Source organism: Protobothrops mucrosquamatus, unplaced genomic scaffold (genome assembly GCF_001527695.2).
Source record: "Protobothrops mucrosquamatus isolate PMUCROS unplaced genomic scaffold, P.Mucros_1.0 scaffold162, whole genome shotgun sequence".
NCBI classification, from domain to species: Eukaryota; Metazoa; Chordata; class Lepidosauria; order Squamata; family Viperidae; genus Protobothrops; species Protobothrops mucrosquamatus.
Genome location: NW_015386525.1, coordinates 67,104 through 83,070, shown reverse-complemented (window position 1 = coordinate 83,070; position 15,967 = coordinate 67,104). Strand labels below are relative to the sequence as shown.

At 38.4% G+C, this 15,967-nt stretch overlaps 1 protein-coding gene across 1 annotated transcript in view; it reads right to left on the bottom strand.

The window, feature by feature from the left end:
- The window catches only part of UBN2 (ubinuclein 2), an 80,584-nt gene that overhangs the window by 3,798 nt on the left and 60,819 nt on the right, over window positions 1–15,967 (bottom strand). Inside the window, exons 15-16 of the mRNA XM_015813516.1 lie at window positions 4,387–4,633; window positions 746–835 (exon numbers count right to left, since the gene is read on the bottom strand). Of these exons, the coding sequence (XP_015669002.1) occupies window positions 746–835; window positions 4,387–4,633 (337 nt within the window). The remainder of the gene's footprint in view (window positions 1–745; window positions 836–4,386; window positions 4,634–15,967) is intronic.

Here is a 15,967-nt window from a genome sequence, read left to right as displayed (position 1 = left end):
TCAACACTTATAAAAAGACTTGTTCATACTAGACCATTATATAGGCTTTTTTTAAAAAAAACTGACTAGCCATTGTCACTGAATACTATGGCTTGGGGCTTACTTTATGAGGGAGTTAGACCACTATGATTTGTTTTACAAATCATGGTAACAACAAACCAGGATTTAATGCAATATACGACCCCATCCATAAAATAAGCCACTTTAGTTATAAATCACCCTAACACCTGACTGCACAAGCAGTAACATTAAATTCAATAGTATTGAACTTCGATTCTTTTTAATCATGTTTCAACGGGATGTTTTTTTCTTGGAATTGATGAGGCAATTACCAAAGGCTACACCATATTTCATATTCTCTCCCAGTCATGACAAGAAGGATGAGACATACCTGAGTGGGAAAGAAATGTAAGGCTTAACCCAGGTGGGAAATTATGCCTGGAACAAAATTGCTGAATAGTACTTTTTCCCATGCTTTTGGCAGATCTCAGGGAAAACATGTTAGAATTGGAAGGGTTTATTTATTGAACCTTTTATTGTAATTGAATCCAATCTTCTGTTCAAGTCAAATTAGACTTGCAAATTAGAGCATCTCTAAGAGATTCACATTCAGTGAAAGGAATCCTGCCATGCCTGAGAAAGTTGTTGCACTCTCAAAACTGATCTTAGAAATTTTTATCACTGTAGAAAGTGTACTGAGACAGCTGGCTTCTCTTTAGAAAAGTGAGAAAATATATTTTCTTACCTGGATAAGCTTGCTGCAAATGAGCAGGCAGAGGTGTATGAGACAGTGCTGCTGAATGCTGAGCTCCTGACTGTAAACCCTTCAATAAATCTGACATGGCACACAACAGGAAAAAAACCCAGATATAATCACAAAATTAACAGCTAATGGTCATAGTTTTCTGACCATCTCTGTAGACAGTAAGTTTAGTTATTTAACGGTGTAGTAATAAAGTTTTAGGATTTACAAATTCAAGTGGATGAGTTTAAGCCAATTACTATGTTGCCAGTCCAAAACGACAAGATTGGTCATTGATGATGTCAATTGAATTGAACAGAAATACAAGTTCTTCACAGTCAAAATATAAAATGTGAAAAGTATGAAAACCTTTAAATTGTCAAAATGGAAATAAAGCTTACAATATTGGATGTAGCATCACTATGATCATGCAATTAAAATTTGAATGCTTGGCAACTGGCAGGTATTTATGATGGTTACAGTGTCCTGGGGTCATGTGGTATTTTTTGTGACCTTCTGACAAGCAAAATCAATGGGGAAACCAGATTCACTTAACAATTGTGTTACTAACTTAATAACTGCAGTGATTAAGTGTGGCAAGAACCAACTGTGGCAAGAAAGATTGTAAAATGTGGCAAAATTCACTTAACAACTGTCTGGCTTAGTTATAGAAATTTTGGGCTCAATTGTAAATTGAGGACTACCTATGAAGGAAAGGTTTAGCAACAATACTAAAAAAAGGACATTGTTAAGTGTGTGGTTAAGGATTAGATCTATCAGAATTATAGATATCTAATAAATATATCAAATATTATGCATGCATTTACATTAACTAAAATGCTATGAAAGAAGAAAACAGATAAATTTAAAAGCTCCAACAGAGGGTACTGTATCTAGAAAAGACATAGTGCTATTAACAGAAACTGAAATGCAAAAGTTGGAGAAATGGTGGAAGCTGGACTCACATATTTTTAAATGGGCAATATAATAACATTCATTGCTACCGTGTTTCCCCGAAAGTAAGACACTGTCTTACTTTCTTTTGGGCTCTGAAGTAAGCACAGTGTTTTACTTTTGGGGAGGGCTTACTTTTTGCCAGTACCGGCACCAGTAGGCCGTGAGTGTGCAGGGGTGGGGCATGGCCTGTGCATGGGGTGGAGAAGCAACGCAGTGGCGAGAGCGTGGTTGTGGACCAGTTGCTTTCTTCCCCTTGCCAGACCTGCCAAAACCACGCAGGGTAAGGTTGTCATGCCCGCCCCTGCCCAGATGCCCTCGCCTCCCCCAAGCATTGTTTTTTTTTTTACTAAACTACCTTTCAGCTGCATTCCATTTCTCCGTTCGCTTCTCAGACTTCGCCATGTGTTTGTGAGACAAAAAAAAAAAAAAGATCAATCAGACTTTCTAACTTCTTGCAAGATCTCAAGAAGTTAGAAAGTCTGACTGAACTTTTTTTTTTTACCAGTAGTCCCACAAATATGCGGTGAAGGCTGAGAAGCGAACAGAGAAATGGAATGCAGCTGAAACGCAAGTTAGTAAAAAAACTCTTGGGGGAGGTGAGGGCATCTGGACGGGGCCGGCAACCTTACCTTGCATGGTGGCGGAAGGGTGGGGTGCGTGCCCTTCCCGTGCAAGGCCAGCCCCTGCAGCCCCGGGGTGGCCGTGCTGGGCGGTGGTGGGCAGGGCGCTGAGGTGGGGGCCGGCAGGCCAACCAAAGCAGCAGGTGGAGCACCAGAGGATCGGGGAGGGAGTGTGCTGAAGTGGGCAATCAGGCCATTGGCAAGAGAAATGCGGCGCAATGGAAAGCGGCCTCGGAACAAGTGGGGCAGGTAAGGAAACAAATCCTCGCTCCCTCCAGGAATTGCCTTTCTTTCCTTACCTGACTCCCAGCCCCGTGCTGCTTCTCATTCACGATCCATTGCCGCCGCATGTAGGGAAACGAACTTTTTTTGGGGGAAAAAAAGGTCAATCAATTCCAACTTCTCGTAAAAAAAAATCTCGCGAAGTTGGAATTGATTGATCTCCCCCCCCCCAAAAAAACGTACTTTGTTTCCCTGCACACGGTGGCAGAGGATCGCAAAGGAGAAACGGCACGGGGCTGAGAGTCAGGTAAGGAAAGAAAGGCAATTCCTGGGGGGAACGAGGATTTCTTTCCTTACCTGCCCCACTTGTTCCGAGGCCGCTTTCCGCTGAGCCACGTTGTTCTTGCCAATGGCCTGACCGCCCACTTTAGCACCCTCCCTCCTCGAGCCTCTGGCACTCCACCTGCTGCTTTGGTGGCTCTGTAGGCAGAGCTGCGAAGTTCTCTTCTCTGACAGAGAAGAGAATGGGCAGGTGAGGGGGGAACGTGCCCCACTTGTTCCATGGCTGCTTTCAACTGAGCTGCATTGCAGTGGCATTGGGCATGATGCGCAAGGCGGCAAATGGCCGCAGCTGGCGGCAAACAGCTGTGTCGCACCAAAACTGGCCATTTGCCGCCTGTTGCCATGAGGCTGCGGAACAAGCCAGGCGGCGATAAGGAATCAGCATAACGGCACGTGAGTCTGAAGGGGGGAGGATCTGCCAGGCCTCATGGCAGCAACATTGGGTGAGACGCGCGAGGTAGCAAAGGCCATGACCGGCGGCAAACAGCCGTGTTGTGCCAAAAATGGCCATTTGCTGCCTCGTGCTCAATGCTGCTACCATGAGGCCACGGAACGAGCCAGGCAGCGGTAGGGAACCGGTATAATGGCACATGGCTCAGAAGGGGCGAGGATCCACCAGGCCTCATGGCAGTGGCATTGGGTGCGACATGCAAGGTGGCAAATGGCCACGGCTGGCGACAAACGGCTGTGTTGCGATGAAAACGGCCGTTTGCGGCCTCCTGCCCAATGCCGCTGCCATGAGGCCAGGGAACAAGCTGGATGGCAGTAAGGAACCGGTACACCGGTACCCTGGGTCAGATCCCCCTCCCCCATTGGCTTTGCCTCGTCACAGGCAGGCTTTCCTTGCAGGGCTTACTTTTGGGGGAAGCCTTATATTAGGCCCACCCCCCTGAAAATCAGATGGGGCTTACTTTCAGGGGCGGGTTTACTTTAGGGGAAACACGGTACTCCCTGCAATGTATGCCAACAATATACATTTGATAGCACCAAACAGAATATATACAGGAAGCAAAATAAGGAGCAATAGCATAGTATCAGCAAGATGCAGACTGTAAAAAAAGATTATGAATTATTTCAAATGATAGCAAAGAAGAATCTGTTTAAAAAGGAATGAAAAACTGGAATCAATTTAATGCAATTTTGGCATGTAGCTTTAGGAAAGGTAACCTATCTCAAAATAACCCTTCCACTTTCTATTGCCAATCCATGCATTAATTGCTATTTGCAAAAGTTTAAATTACTGGTCCTAACTCATCACACCTTGCACATGTTTATTTAGAAAATCTATTCACAGCCATGCACTTGTATAGTCATCTAGCCAAGACATCTAGTACCTTCTAACAGCCACATCACAATTGAGACAATTAAGCTAAGAAAATAATGAGAAATAATTATAGGCATAAACAACAAACTAATTTTCCAACAAATACAGAAAATTCAAAGAACTTGCCATTGATAAAGAAGCTTTTACTGAAAAATAGTAAAAAAAAGAGTTTTACTTACTCTGAGTTAGACTATGGTGGAAAGCTGCTGAGGTAGATCCCGAGGTGGTTGTCACTCCAGCCGTGTCTGTTCCAAAGCTAAGAAGCTCCAATGGAAACTGAAAGGGCATAGTCACTGGAACAAGACTTCCCAGCATCCCAAAAGGAGTCAATGGAGTAGATGTCACATTCTGACTGGTTACAGACAATGGTGATGCCATGAGAGTCAAAGGTGAAGCATTTGCCAGTAATGATGCACCTGTTGTTGACTACATAGATAGATATTTTTAAAATGTGTTAAAGCCTTTTGGAAGCAACCCAAAGCATATCAAACGTATTTAAGCATCATCTGCTCTCACATTCATCAGAAACAATATTTTATAGCAATGCTTATTCATTGCTTAATTAATGATATAATTTAAGTGAGGGGTCCCCAACCCCCAGGCTATGGCCTATTACTGGCCATGGAAGCAGCTGGCGATCGCGCATACAGCTCCATGTGCAAGCAGTGAGTGCACGGGCCCACCACTCACGCAAACGGAGCTGTGCCCTCACGTGGAACCATCCCCTCTCCCCCCCCCCACTGGTCCACAAAGCCACAAAGGTTGGGGACTGCTGATTTAAGTGATAGCAGATGTTGGTTGGCTCTTTTTCCTTGCAATAAATATAACTGACAGTGCAAATGTGAAAACTAAGTTTGGTGAGGTGGCAACTAATGGTTCCCCAGCTAGACAGAAACATTATATAATCATAGTTCAGCTGGCACTTAAAGCCATCAAATCAATAGCAAGCATTGCTTAATTTGGAAAGTTGGGAGAAAAAGCTCTGGGACACTGCCTTATAAAATGTTGGTTTCTTTGCTCCACATAGCACAAATCTGTAAAAAGTCTTTATTCTTCTCCATAATAAAGATTATACATGCATTTTCTGTGAGAGTTATATACCAGGTAAGGCTAATTGCTGAACAAGGGATTGTTTCTGGAAAGTTATAATTACCACCATTTCATAGTATAAAGTCTAACTCTTTCCTACTCCTATCACTGAAAGCTAGTCTGGTATAGTGATTAAGACACCAAGCTAGAAATTGCGAGACCATAAGTTTAGTCATCAGAATACCACACACCATGTCTAACACCATGTCATTCAGATATGTTGTGGCAGAAAGCAGTTGAAAGAAGGCCATTATCACCATGGAGACTATGAAATCCTGAACAGAACTGGAGCCAACTTTCAATGCATTGGAACTGAAATCACCCAGCAATGTAAATCTGGAAAATTCCAATACCAGCTACCTTGCAGTCATAGTTGCTGGGGTACCCAAACGTGGCCTGAGCAATATATCTGTATCCAAAAAAAGGTTCTGATCTACCAAAACTGGATGTGAACATATTGCAATTTGACCTGGCGTTTATTCATCATCATCATCATCATCATCATGGCGGCTCTGGATGCAGATATGGGATAACCCAAAGAAATACAACAAGGACGAAGCTTGGTTAAAAGAGGTGGATGCAAATAAAACAGAAATTGAAATGAAAGAACTAGTAATAACAGCAGAAACCTACTTGATAATGAAAGATCCAGCAAAAGGGGTAGCACCAGGCAACTACAGGCCAATTATCAAATTGCTAACTGGTGTGGTAGCTGATGCAGTCCAACAGCATCTAGTTGAAAACAATCTCTTTCCATCTGAGCAGAAAGGAAACCACCCCAATAGCAGAGGAACAAAAGATCAACTCCTAATAGACAAAATGATCTTGGAAAATTGCAAGAGAAGGAAACCTGAATGTGGCATGGATTGACTACAAAAAGGCATTCAACTCTCTGCCACATGACTGGATAATCAAGTGCCTAGAAATAAAAGGAGTCAGTAGAAACATCAGAAAATTTGTGCAAAGATCGATGGCACAATGGAAGACACAGTTGCAGGTCAATGGTGAGAGACTGGGAGAGGTTAATATTAAGAGAGGTATATTTCAAGGAGATTCACTATCACCACTACTATTTGTTATTGCACTGTTTCCACTGTCAACAATACTGAATAACTCAGGCCATGGCTATCAAACATCAAAGACATCTGCCAGACTATCCCACCTCCTTTACATGGATAATCTGAAGTTGTAAGGAAAAACATCATCTGAAATAGAATCGCTGCTCAACACTGTCTGTATATAGAGCTAAGATATTGCAATGGAGTTTGGCTTGGACAAATGTGCCACACCCACTATCAAACAAGGAAAAATAGTGAAAACTGAAGGAATCAAGATGCCCCACAAAAATAACATTAAGAGTCTGGATAAGGAAGATTACTACAAATACTTGGGTATTCTTCAAGCTGACAACATCAAGCATACTGAAGTCAAGAAAAAGATTAGAGATGAATACATCAAGAGAGTGAAGAAAATCTTAAAGTCCAAACCCAATGGAGAAAATACCATGAAGGCAATCAACACTTGGGTAATTCCAGTCATTAGATACACAGCTGGAATAGTGGACTGGACTCAAGCAGAACTAAAAGCAATGGATAGGAAGACCAGAAGAATAATGACAATGAATCATGCCCTTCATCCACGCAGTGACGTTGACAGACTCTATCTACCAAGGCAAATAGGTGGGCATGGAATGTTGCAAGAACATCAGATGGTTGAAGAAGAAAAAATGGCTTTGGAAGAATATCTGAAGGACAATGATGAAGATGCACTGAAGTTAATATATCAGAAAGGCTTACTGATTACTGGAGAGATCAAACTAGCCTACAAGAAAGACCAAATGAAGAACAGAATGGAGGCATGGGAAGACAAAGCACTACATGGCCAATACGTTAAAAAAAATAGCTGGGAAAGCAAATAATAACAAGACCTGGCAATGGCTAAGAGCAGGAAAGTTGAAGAAAGAGACTGAGGGACTAATTCTGGCTGCACAAGATGAAGCCTTAACGACAAATGCATACAAAGTCAAAATTGAGAAGACAGCAACAGACAGTAAGTGCCGTCTATGCAAAGAAGCTGAAGAAACAGTGGACCACCTGGTAAGCTGCTGCAAGAAGAACGCACAGACTGACTACAAGCTGCGGCATGACAAATTAGCAACAATGGTGCATTGGAAGATCTGTAAGAAATATCATTTGCTTGCAAGCAAGAACTGGTGGGATCATAAAATAGAGAAAGTCATAGAAAATGAAGAAGTTAAATTGGTCTGGGACTTTAGAATTCAAACAGACATGCATCTGCCACATAACACCCCAGACTTAACAACTGTAGGTAAGAAAGACAAAAAAGTTTGGATAGTGGATGTGGCAGTGCCTGGAGACAGCAGAAGAGAAGAGAAAGAACTGGAGAAGATAACAAAATACAAAGACCTACAAATAGAATTAGAACGACTGTGGCAAAGGCAAGCAAGAATATCAATAGTAATAGGTTCCTTGGGTGCAATCCCAAAACAATTGGAGCACCATTTGGACACCATTGGCATTGAAAAATTTGTCATTAGTCAATTGCAAAAAGCACCCTTACTAGGAACTGCTTCCATCCTGCGACGATATCTGTAATACTGTAATACCATCAAACATCCACATCTGCCTATCCCAGGTCCTTAGTAAGGACTCGATAGGTAGACAAAAATGCCAAATCCAGTCTGAACATCTGGCTGACTGTGTGATGATCAATAATTACAACAACAACATCACTAAAATGTTAAAATGATAGAAAGCACAAAACTAAAACAAAATTTAAAAAACACATGTTAATTACAGAGGAGCCATCTCAGTATTTTTCCAATCTCCTGAGGCCCCAGGCCTGCTGACCCAATCTGGTCTTGAAGGATCTCCAGAAAGTTAAAAGTGATAAGGCCACTTTGATGTAGCAGTTCTTCCACAACAGCAGCCACCACACCACCTAGTAGCTTAATCTTCCCCTTTGCTTAGCTGATGAGTAATCCTAACTTTTTCTATCAGGAAAAATAGCTCTCTACATGAAGTCCAGTTACTGATTTTTGAACTCAGCAACAATTTACATCATTTCCTAACCCTTGGTAGGTCTGAAGAAAGCATATTTTTACCAAAATAAAACTGAGAGGGGCGTACAATCTAATTTGCATGAAAAAGGTCATGCATATTAAATTGCCTTTCACTGTCAAAATGAATCCTCAGGATTCATTCAAGATCCTCAAGATGATGCCACTGATGGTAGCCTTGGTGAAATGCTGTCTAGTGTTTTTGACATTCTTTTTTATTTTCCTGTAACTCATTACGGATTACACACACCAAAAATGAGCTTCTGAACATCAGACAATTTTCTAAGAATATTTTTCCTCTGGTTTCTCCTGTCTTTGCAAAGACAGAACTTATGTGGATATTATGATCAGAGAAGCAACAGTTGTCTTCAGTAGCTGGAGAATACAAAGGAAGTGAAAGAGAGGAAGCATGCTGCTGTGAGACTGAGGAGGAGGGGCTTAGGACTCCACTCCCATTGCTTCACCTAACAAACCAATAATTCAATAGTGAATGTTGGTTTGTCAAAGGATGAACTGTTTAGGTTTGTCAAATGTAAGTTTGTCAATGGATGAACTTCTCTCTCTAAATAGGAACAACCCTAATTTTTCTAACTCAGCAGTTCTCTGCTTTACAGAAACTTGGCTCAGACTATCGAGAACATAACATGTTTATACACCAAGTACACAAGGAATTTATCTCTGGTGCAAAAGCTCTCAGTGTACATGCAAAGCAACGGAATAATAATAATAATCATAATATTTATACCAGTAAGAGGCAGTAGTAAAGAAAATGGGAAGGATAATAATAATACTACAGCCATACAACATGGGTAAATATTCTTAGATATAAGACAGTGCTGTGGGAATTAGGTGTTCAGCAGAATGATGGCATGAGGGGAAAAATGTTCCTGTGTCTAGTTGTTTTGGCACGCGATGTGTCCTGAGGGGAGGAATTGAAATAGTTTATGTCCAGGATGTGAGGGAAGGAATTGAAATATAGGGTTTTAGATTCAAAGGGTAAACTGGGTTATAGAGACATCTGGTACAAAAGAGGAGGGAGAATCTGCTTCTATGCTAATAACTGCTGCTGTAACGATGTCACAGTAGTAAAGAAATTTTGTGGTGTGGACTTAGAGACACTATTCATCAATTTTAACCCTTTTTATGCTCCATGAGAGTTTTCCTCATTCATCTTGATTGGTGTTTAAATGACTACAGCTCAGTTGCTCTGACATCTGTAGTTATGAAGGCCATTGAGAGGTTAGCGCTGATCCACCCGAAAGTCATCATGGATCCGCTGTTGCAGTTTGCCTACCAAGCAAATACAGTAGATCTGCAAATGATGCTGTCAATATGGTACTACACTACATCATGCTCTTCTCTCTTTATACCAATGGCTGCATTTCTAGGGATTCCTGTTAAAGTACCAAAGTTGCAGATGATACAACAATCATTCGCCTCTATCTGTAATTCTGTTTTTTCTGACATTTTTTGTTTGTTTATCTGTAAGATTTTTAACTATTACTTTAATTTTTTCTCTGTTTATTTTCAGTCCTGCCATTTCTCTGTACTGTTCTACCTTTCCCAGTAATTTAGGAATTATCTCCAAAGGTTCTTCTAAGATAAATACCAAATCATCAGCAAATGCTTGTAATTTATATGTTTCGCCTTTTATTTCCAGTCTTTTAATTCCTGTATCTTGTCTGATATTTCTATTTAAGATTTCCAGAGTGAAAATGAATAACAATGGAGATAATGGACATCCTTGCCTTGTACCTTTTCTTATCTCAAAGTTCTCAGTATAATCTCCATTCACGATCACTTTCGCTGTTTGTTTGTTGTATATTGTTTTTATCATATTTATAAAGTTGTGTCCAAAGTCCATTATTTGTAATTGCTGAGTCATAAATTGCCAGGAAACATTATCAAATGCCTTTTGAGCATCTAAGAATATTAGTGCCAGTTGTTTCCCTGGGTATAGTTCATAGTATTCTAATACGCCCATTATCACTCTTAAATTGTTTTTAATTTGTCTCTTTGGTAGAAAACCATTTTGGTCTGGATGTATAAATTCAATTAGGTATTTTTTCAGTCTCTCTGCCATTATTGAAGTAAAAAATTTATAATCCACATTCAATAGCGATATTGGTCTATAGTTTTTAATCTGTATTAAATCTGAGTCTTCTTTTGGTATTAAAGTAATATTTGCTTCCATCCATGTGGCTGGGAATTTAGCTTCCAACAAAAGTCCATTACAAACATCTTTCAACTGTTCACTTAATGTATCTTGTAGGGTTTTATATAACTCTGCCGGTAATCCATCTGGACCCAGTGCTTTTTCATTTTTTTGCCTTCTTATGGCTTCTGTTATTTCCATCGTGATTTTTTCCTCTAATATAGTCTTAAATGTTTCTGGAATTTTTGGAAGATTATTTTCTTCTAGATATTGGATCATTCTCTCTCTTGGAATTTCTTCTATGTCATACAGTTTCTTGTAATATTCCTTAATTATCGTTTTTATTTCTTCATTTTTAAATTGTAGACAGCCTTTTTCATCTAAGTTGTATATCATTTTCTTCTCCTTCTGTTTTATGTTTATAAGCAAACCATCTTCCTGGTTTATTTACATTTTCAAAAAAAATTGCTTTGCTCTTTTTATCTGCTGTGCCATTTTTTCTGAATCGAACAGATTTAGTTTGTGTTTTATTGTTTCCATTTCTTTTCAAAGTCTTTTTCTGCGAATTTTTTTGTAGTTCTGATTCTAACTTTCCATTTTTTCTTTTAATAGTACATATTGCTATCTTCTCTTTTTGTTTTTCTTTGCCGTGTATGTTATAGCTATACCTTTGAAATATGTTTGGCTGTGTCCCATACATTTTGTAATGTTGTATCTTCTTGTTTGTTTTCTCTAAAGAAAAACTCCATTTCTTTTTTTGCTAATTTTATAAATTCTCTTTCTTTTAGTATAGATTGATTTAAAGTCAATCATGGTCTTTTTTGTATTCCTCTCCATGTCACTTTTAAAGGATTATGGTCTGCCCATGTACCAAGTTCTATCTCAATTTCCTGTATATTCATTCTCAGTTCAGACGTCATCCAAATCATGTCAATTCTTGACCAGGATTTTTGACTATTTGAATAAAAAGTACCGTATATTGCAGTTTTTCTGGATTAATTTCCCTCCAAACATCTTGTATTCCAATTTCTTCTATCATATTAAAAATGTCTTAGGTAATTTTCTTCTTCCAGTTTTCCCTTTTTTACTGCTTTTATAGTCAATTGTCCCATCTACTATCTCATTAAAGTCTCCTACTAAACAAATATTTTGGTACTCCATTTCTATTATTTTTCTATGAAGGCTTCGGTAAAATTCTTCCTGGTTATTATTTGGTGCATAGATTACTGCTAACAATGTTTGTTTTTGATGTAGATATATTTCTACTATCACAATTCTTCCTTCTTCATCTGAGTAACTATTTAGAATCTATTGTCTCTTTAATACATACAGCAACACCTCTTTTTTTCTGATGTGCTGATGCATAATAAAGTTTCCCAATTTTTGGATATTCCAATAGTTTATGATGTTTTTTTTATATGTGCCTCTTGCAAACAAATTATATCTATATTTAATTTCTGTAATTTCCTGAAAATTTTGTTTCTTTTTGATGGAGAATTTAGTCTGTTTATATAACTGTTTAACTGAAAAAAATCCGTTTTCTTTCTCCAGTTCTATTATTTATATTTAGGTCTAGTCGATCTTGTGGTCCTCTGTTCTCTGGCAGTTCCTTCACTCTCTTGTTGAAATTTCTCTTTCTGTTCTCCTGTTTGTGTAGTTACTTCTTCAATTGTCTCCTCCATTTGTTTCCGTTCCTTACTCTCCTCTTGCCGATGTTGCACTCCTTCATCTAAGACTGCTCGGTTTCTTACTTTAAATTCTTCTGCTTTCCAGATTGAGTCCAGTCGATATCTTGTATTATTCCAGTTAATTAAAATCCCTTCTGGCATTAACCATCTAAAATTTATGTCTTTTGCAATCAGTTTTGTAGTTAAAAAATGGTAATGTCTTCGAGTATCTCTTACTCTCTTAGGTATCTGCTTTAAGATCACAATTTCTTTATTTTTGTATTGTAATGGCTCATCTCTCACTTTTCTCAGTACTTCATCTCTTGTTATTTTCTTTATGAATCTCATAAAGGTAGTTTATATTTCCTTGCGTAGCTTGAATTCATTCGAAATATTTCATCTATCTCCATTTGCATCTCTGCTCTATCTGCTTTCAAGGCGTCTGCCAGAAGCTCAGTGATCACAACTGCTATATTTTCTTCTCTGTCTTGATGGATATTTTGAAATCTCAAATAGTTTTCCGCCTTCTCCATTTCTAGGATCACCATCACCTCTTCTAGATTTTGATTTGCTTGTTCTAATTTTTCATTTTCTTGTAATAGTATTTCAATTCTTTTATCAATATCATCTGATTTATTTTCCATTTTCTGAATTCTTTGTTCATTTTTGGCAATCATTTGATGGTGAACTTCAAATTGTGCCTTTATATCCAAAATTTCTTCGCTTAATTTCTCAAAATTGCTTTTTGTCTCTTCATGATTTTTTTGCATTGACTCTTGAATCAGTTTTAGTGTAGTCTGCATTTCATTTTGGGCAATGCTTATTTTCTCACGCTGCAACATTGTTTCAATAGATCCCTGAGTTGTTGGGCTAGGTGTTCCAACAGAAGGTGCAGAGGAAGTCTTCTTCATAAGTCTCGTGATGTTTGATGTACTCATTTTTCAGCCAACAGTCTTAGGGTAAAATCCAAAATGTAAAAAGGAGTCAACTACTTTAGGCTAAATCCAATATTTCAAGGAAAAAAAACAAAATAAAGCAGCAAAAAGAAAAAAAAAGCCAACTGTCTTAGGCTAAGATCCAATCAAAAAGAACGAGCCAACTACTTTAGGCCAAATCCAACTCTTCCAGTCAGGTCTCAGATGTAAAGCGTTCGCCGTCTCCCAAGTAAATCTTGTTTTAGTTATATCCAGAGTCAACAAATATAGTTATGAGAAGTCTTTTCCATTGTAAATTCACACTAAGGCACTTTGTTTACACCAGGTGTTGTCAAGGTCAGATATTTACAGATCTTTTTTGTATTTAATAATACTGTAATCTCTTCTTTTGCCACTAGATGTCCTCATACACTATTTTACCAATGTCTGATTTTAGAAAGTTTTTACAAAGTTTTTCTTTTAAAGTTCTTTATAAGATACTTACCCTTGAGATTATATCTAGAAAATTTTTCATCTCTTGTAGATTAAGCAGTCCTTTGAATCAATCTGAGTTCAATTTTTAGAAGGGTTTTTTTTGGTATTCCTTAGATGTCTTCCCCTTTTGTAATTGCTCACCGCCTTTTAACTCTTAATCCTTCTGGGGTCTTTACTTTTTAGCTCTTCCCAGTCAGGGGCTCAACGTTTTTTAATCCAAAAGGAAAGGGAAAAAGCACTGGCTCACCCAGTTTCAGCACGCTGTTTACAATCAGCTATTTGGCGGAGCGCCGCGGCTCCTCGCTTTCCTTCTGGCTGGTGACGACTTGGGCTGCCTGGGCTCACCCGGCAGCCTTTCCTCCGTCCTTTCAGAGGGCTTCTTCAATCCGCTCAGACCAACCGCCATCTCGTCCAGGTTCCTGAGGTATCTCTCCTTCTTTGTTGCCCCTGCAGGGCAACTTTCCGACCCTTTAGGGTTGCTGGGCAAAGCGAAATCGGGCTGAGAAGCCGGAGCGCCGGCTTCTTCCACCCGTCTCGTCAGCTGCCGAAACCGGAAGTCCCGAAACCAGTTAAATATTTGGGTATACATTTAACAGCAAGATGTTCAACAATAAAAGAAGATAATTACACAAAATTATTGAATCAAATAAAACTGGACTTGGAAAAATGGAAAAAATTGCAATTGTCAATACGAGGAAGAATTGCTACAGTGAAAATGAATGTATTACCGAAAATCTTATTTTTATTTCAAACAATACCCATAAAACTCTAGATTTTTTTTTTTCAAGATTTAAATTCATTAATTTTGAAATTTATTTGGCAAGAAAGAAAGCTAGAATTAAGATGACAGCGTTACAAGAGGCTAAGGAAAATGGAGGATTTGGTTTACCGGAGTGGGTTTTGTACTATCAAGCATCTGTATTAATATGGGTAAAAGAATGGATAACTCTTAGAAATAAAAGGTTATTATATCTGGAGGGGCATGATTTACAATTGGGGTGGCACACTTTCTTATGGTATGGGAAAAATAAAATTCATAAATATTTCCAAAACCAGAAATGCATTGTTAACAGTATGGGAAAAAATAAAATATGTTTGAAAATTCCAGAGTGGTTGTCAACTATGGAAGCATTTGTACACCCAAATTTTGTGGACTTTGAAAAAATATGGACATATAGTGATATTCTAAATTCTGAAGGGAATTTAAAATCTAAACAAGAAATGGAAAATCAGGGTATCAACTTGTCGTGGTGGGCACATTTACAAATGCAAACTAGATATGAAAAAGATGTTAAACTGTATGGATTTTATAAAGAACAAACGGCATTTGATAAGACTTTGTTAACTTCAGATGAGAAATTAATTAAGAAAATGTATAATTTTTATTAACTTTGGAAATGGAAAGCGAACAAGTTAAAGAAACAATGATAAGATGGGCGAAAAATTTTGGATACAATATAGAATTAGAAAAATAGCAAAATTTATGGGAAAGAAATTATAAACTGACAATGTCAACTTCTTATAAAGAAAATTTATATAAAATGTTCTATCGATGGCACCTGCCAACAACAAGATTAGCAAAAATGTTTAAAAATATGTCAGATAGATGTTGGAAATGTAAACACAAGTCAGGCACGTATTATCATGTTTGGTGGACATGTGATAAAGTAAAGAATTATTGGAAAAAGATACATACTTGGTTAGAAAAGATGTTGGGAGAACATGTAGATTTTAAACTTGAACTTTTTTATTGTATAATGCCAGAAAAGATTAATAAACAAAGCCTATATTTGATTTTACACGTCACTACAGTGGCAAGAATAATATTTGCGCAACATTGGAAAAATGAAGGAAGATCATCAGATGAAGAAATAATTAAAAAAATACTAGAATGCGCAGAGATGGACAGACTGACTATGAGACTGAAAGAAAAAGAAGAAACAGAATATTATCAAACTTGGGACTTATTTTACCGATGGTTAGAGAAAGAATAAAGGATTAGGAATTAAATATGTATTAGCGTATTTAAACCCAGACAGCATGTTGGTTGAAAAATTATTACTGTATGTATGGAAAAAATCAATACAATCTTATAAAAAAAAACAATCATTCGCCTCATTTGAGACAGTGATGAGTCTGCATATAGATAGGAAGTTGAACAACTGGCCCTGTGGTGCAGCTGGAACAATCTGGAGTTGAACATGTTTGAAACCGTAGACATGAGAGTGGATTTTAGGAGTAGCCCTTCTATTATACCACCTCTTCCTACTTTTTGGTTCTGCACACTGACTTTGGCGGTGGCTTTGGTGGCGGGGTGGAATGGTTTCACCTAAATCCCATGCATGCACAAATGAAGCTTTG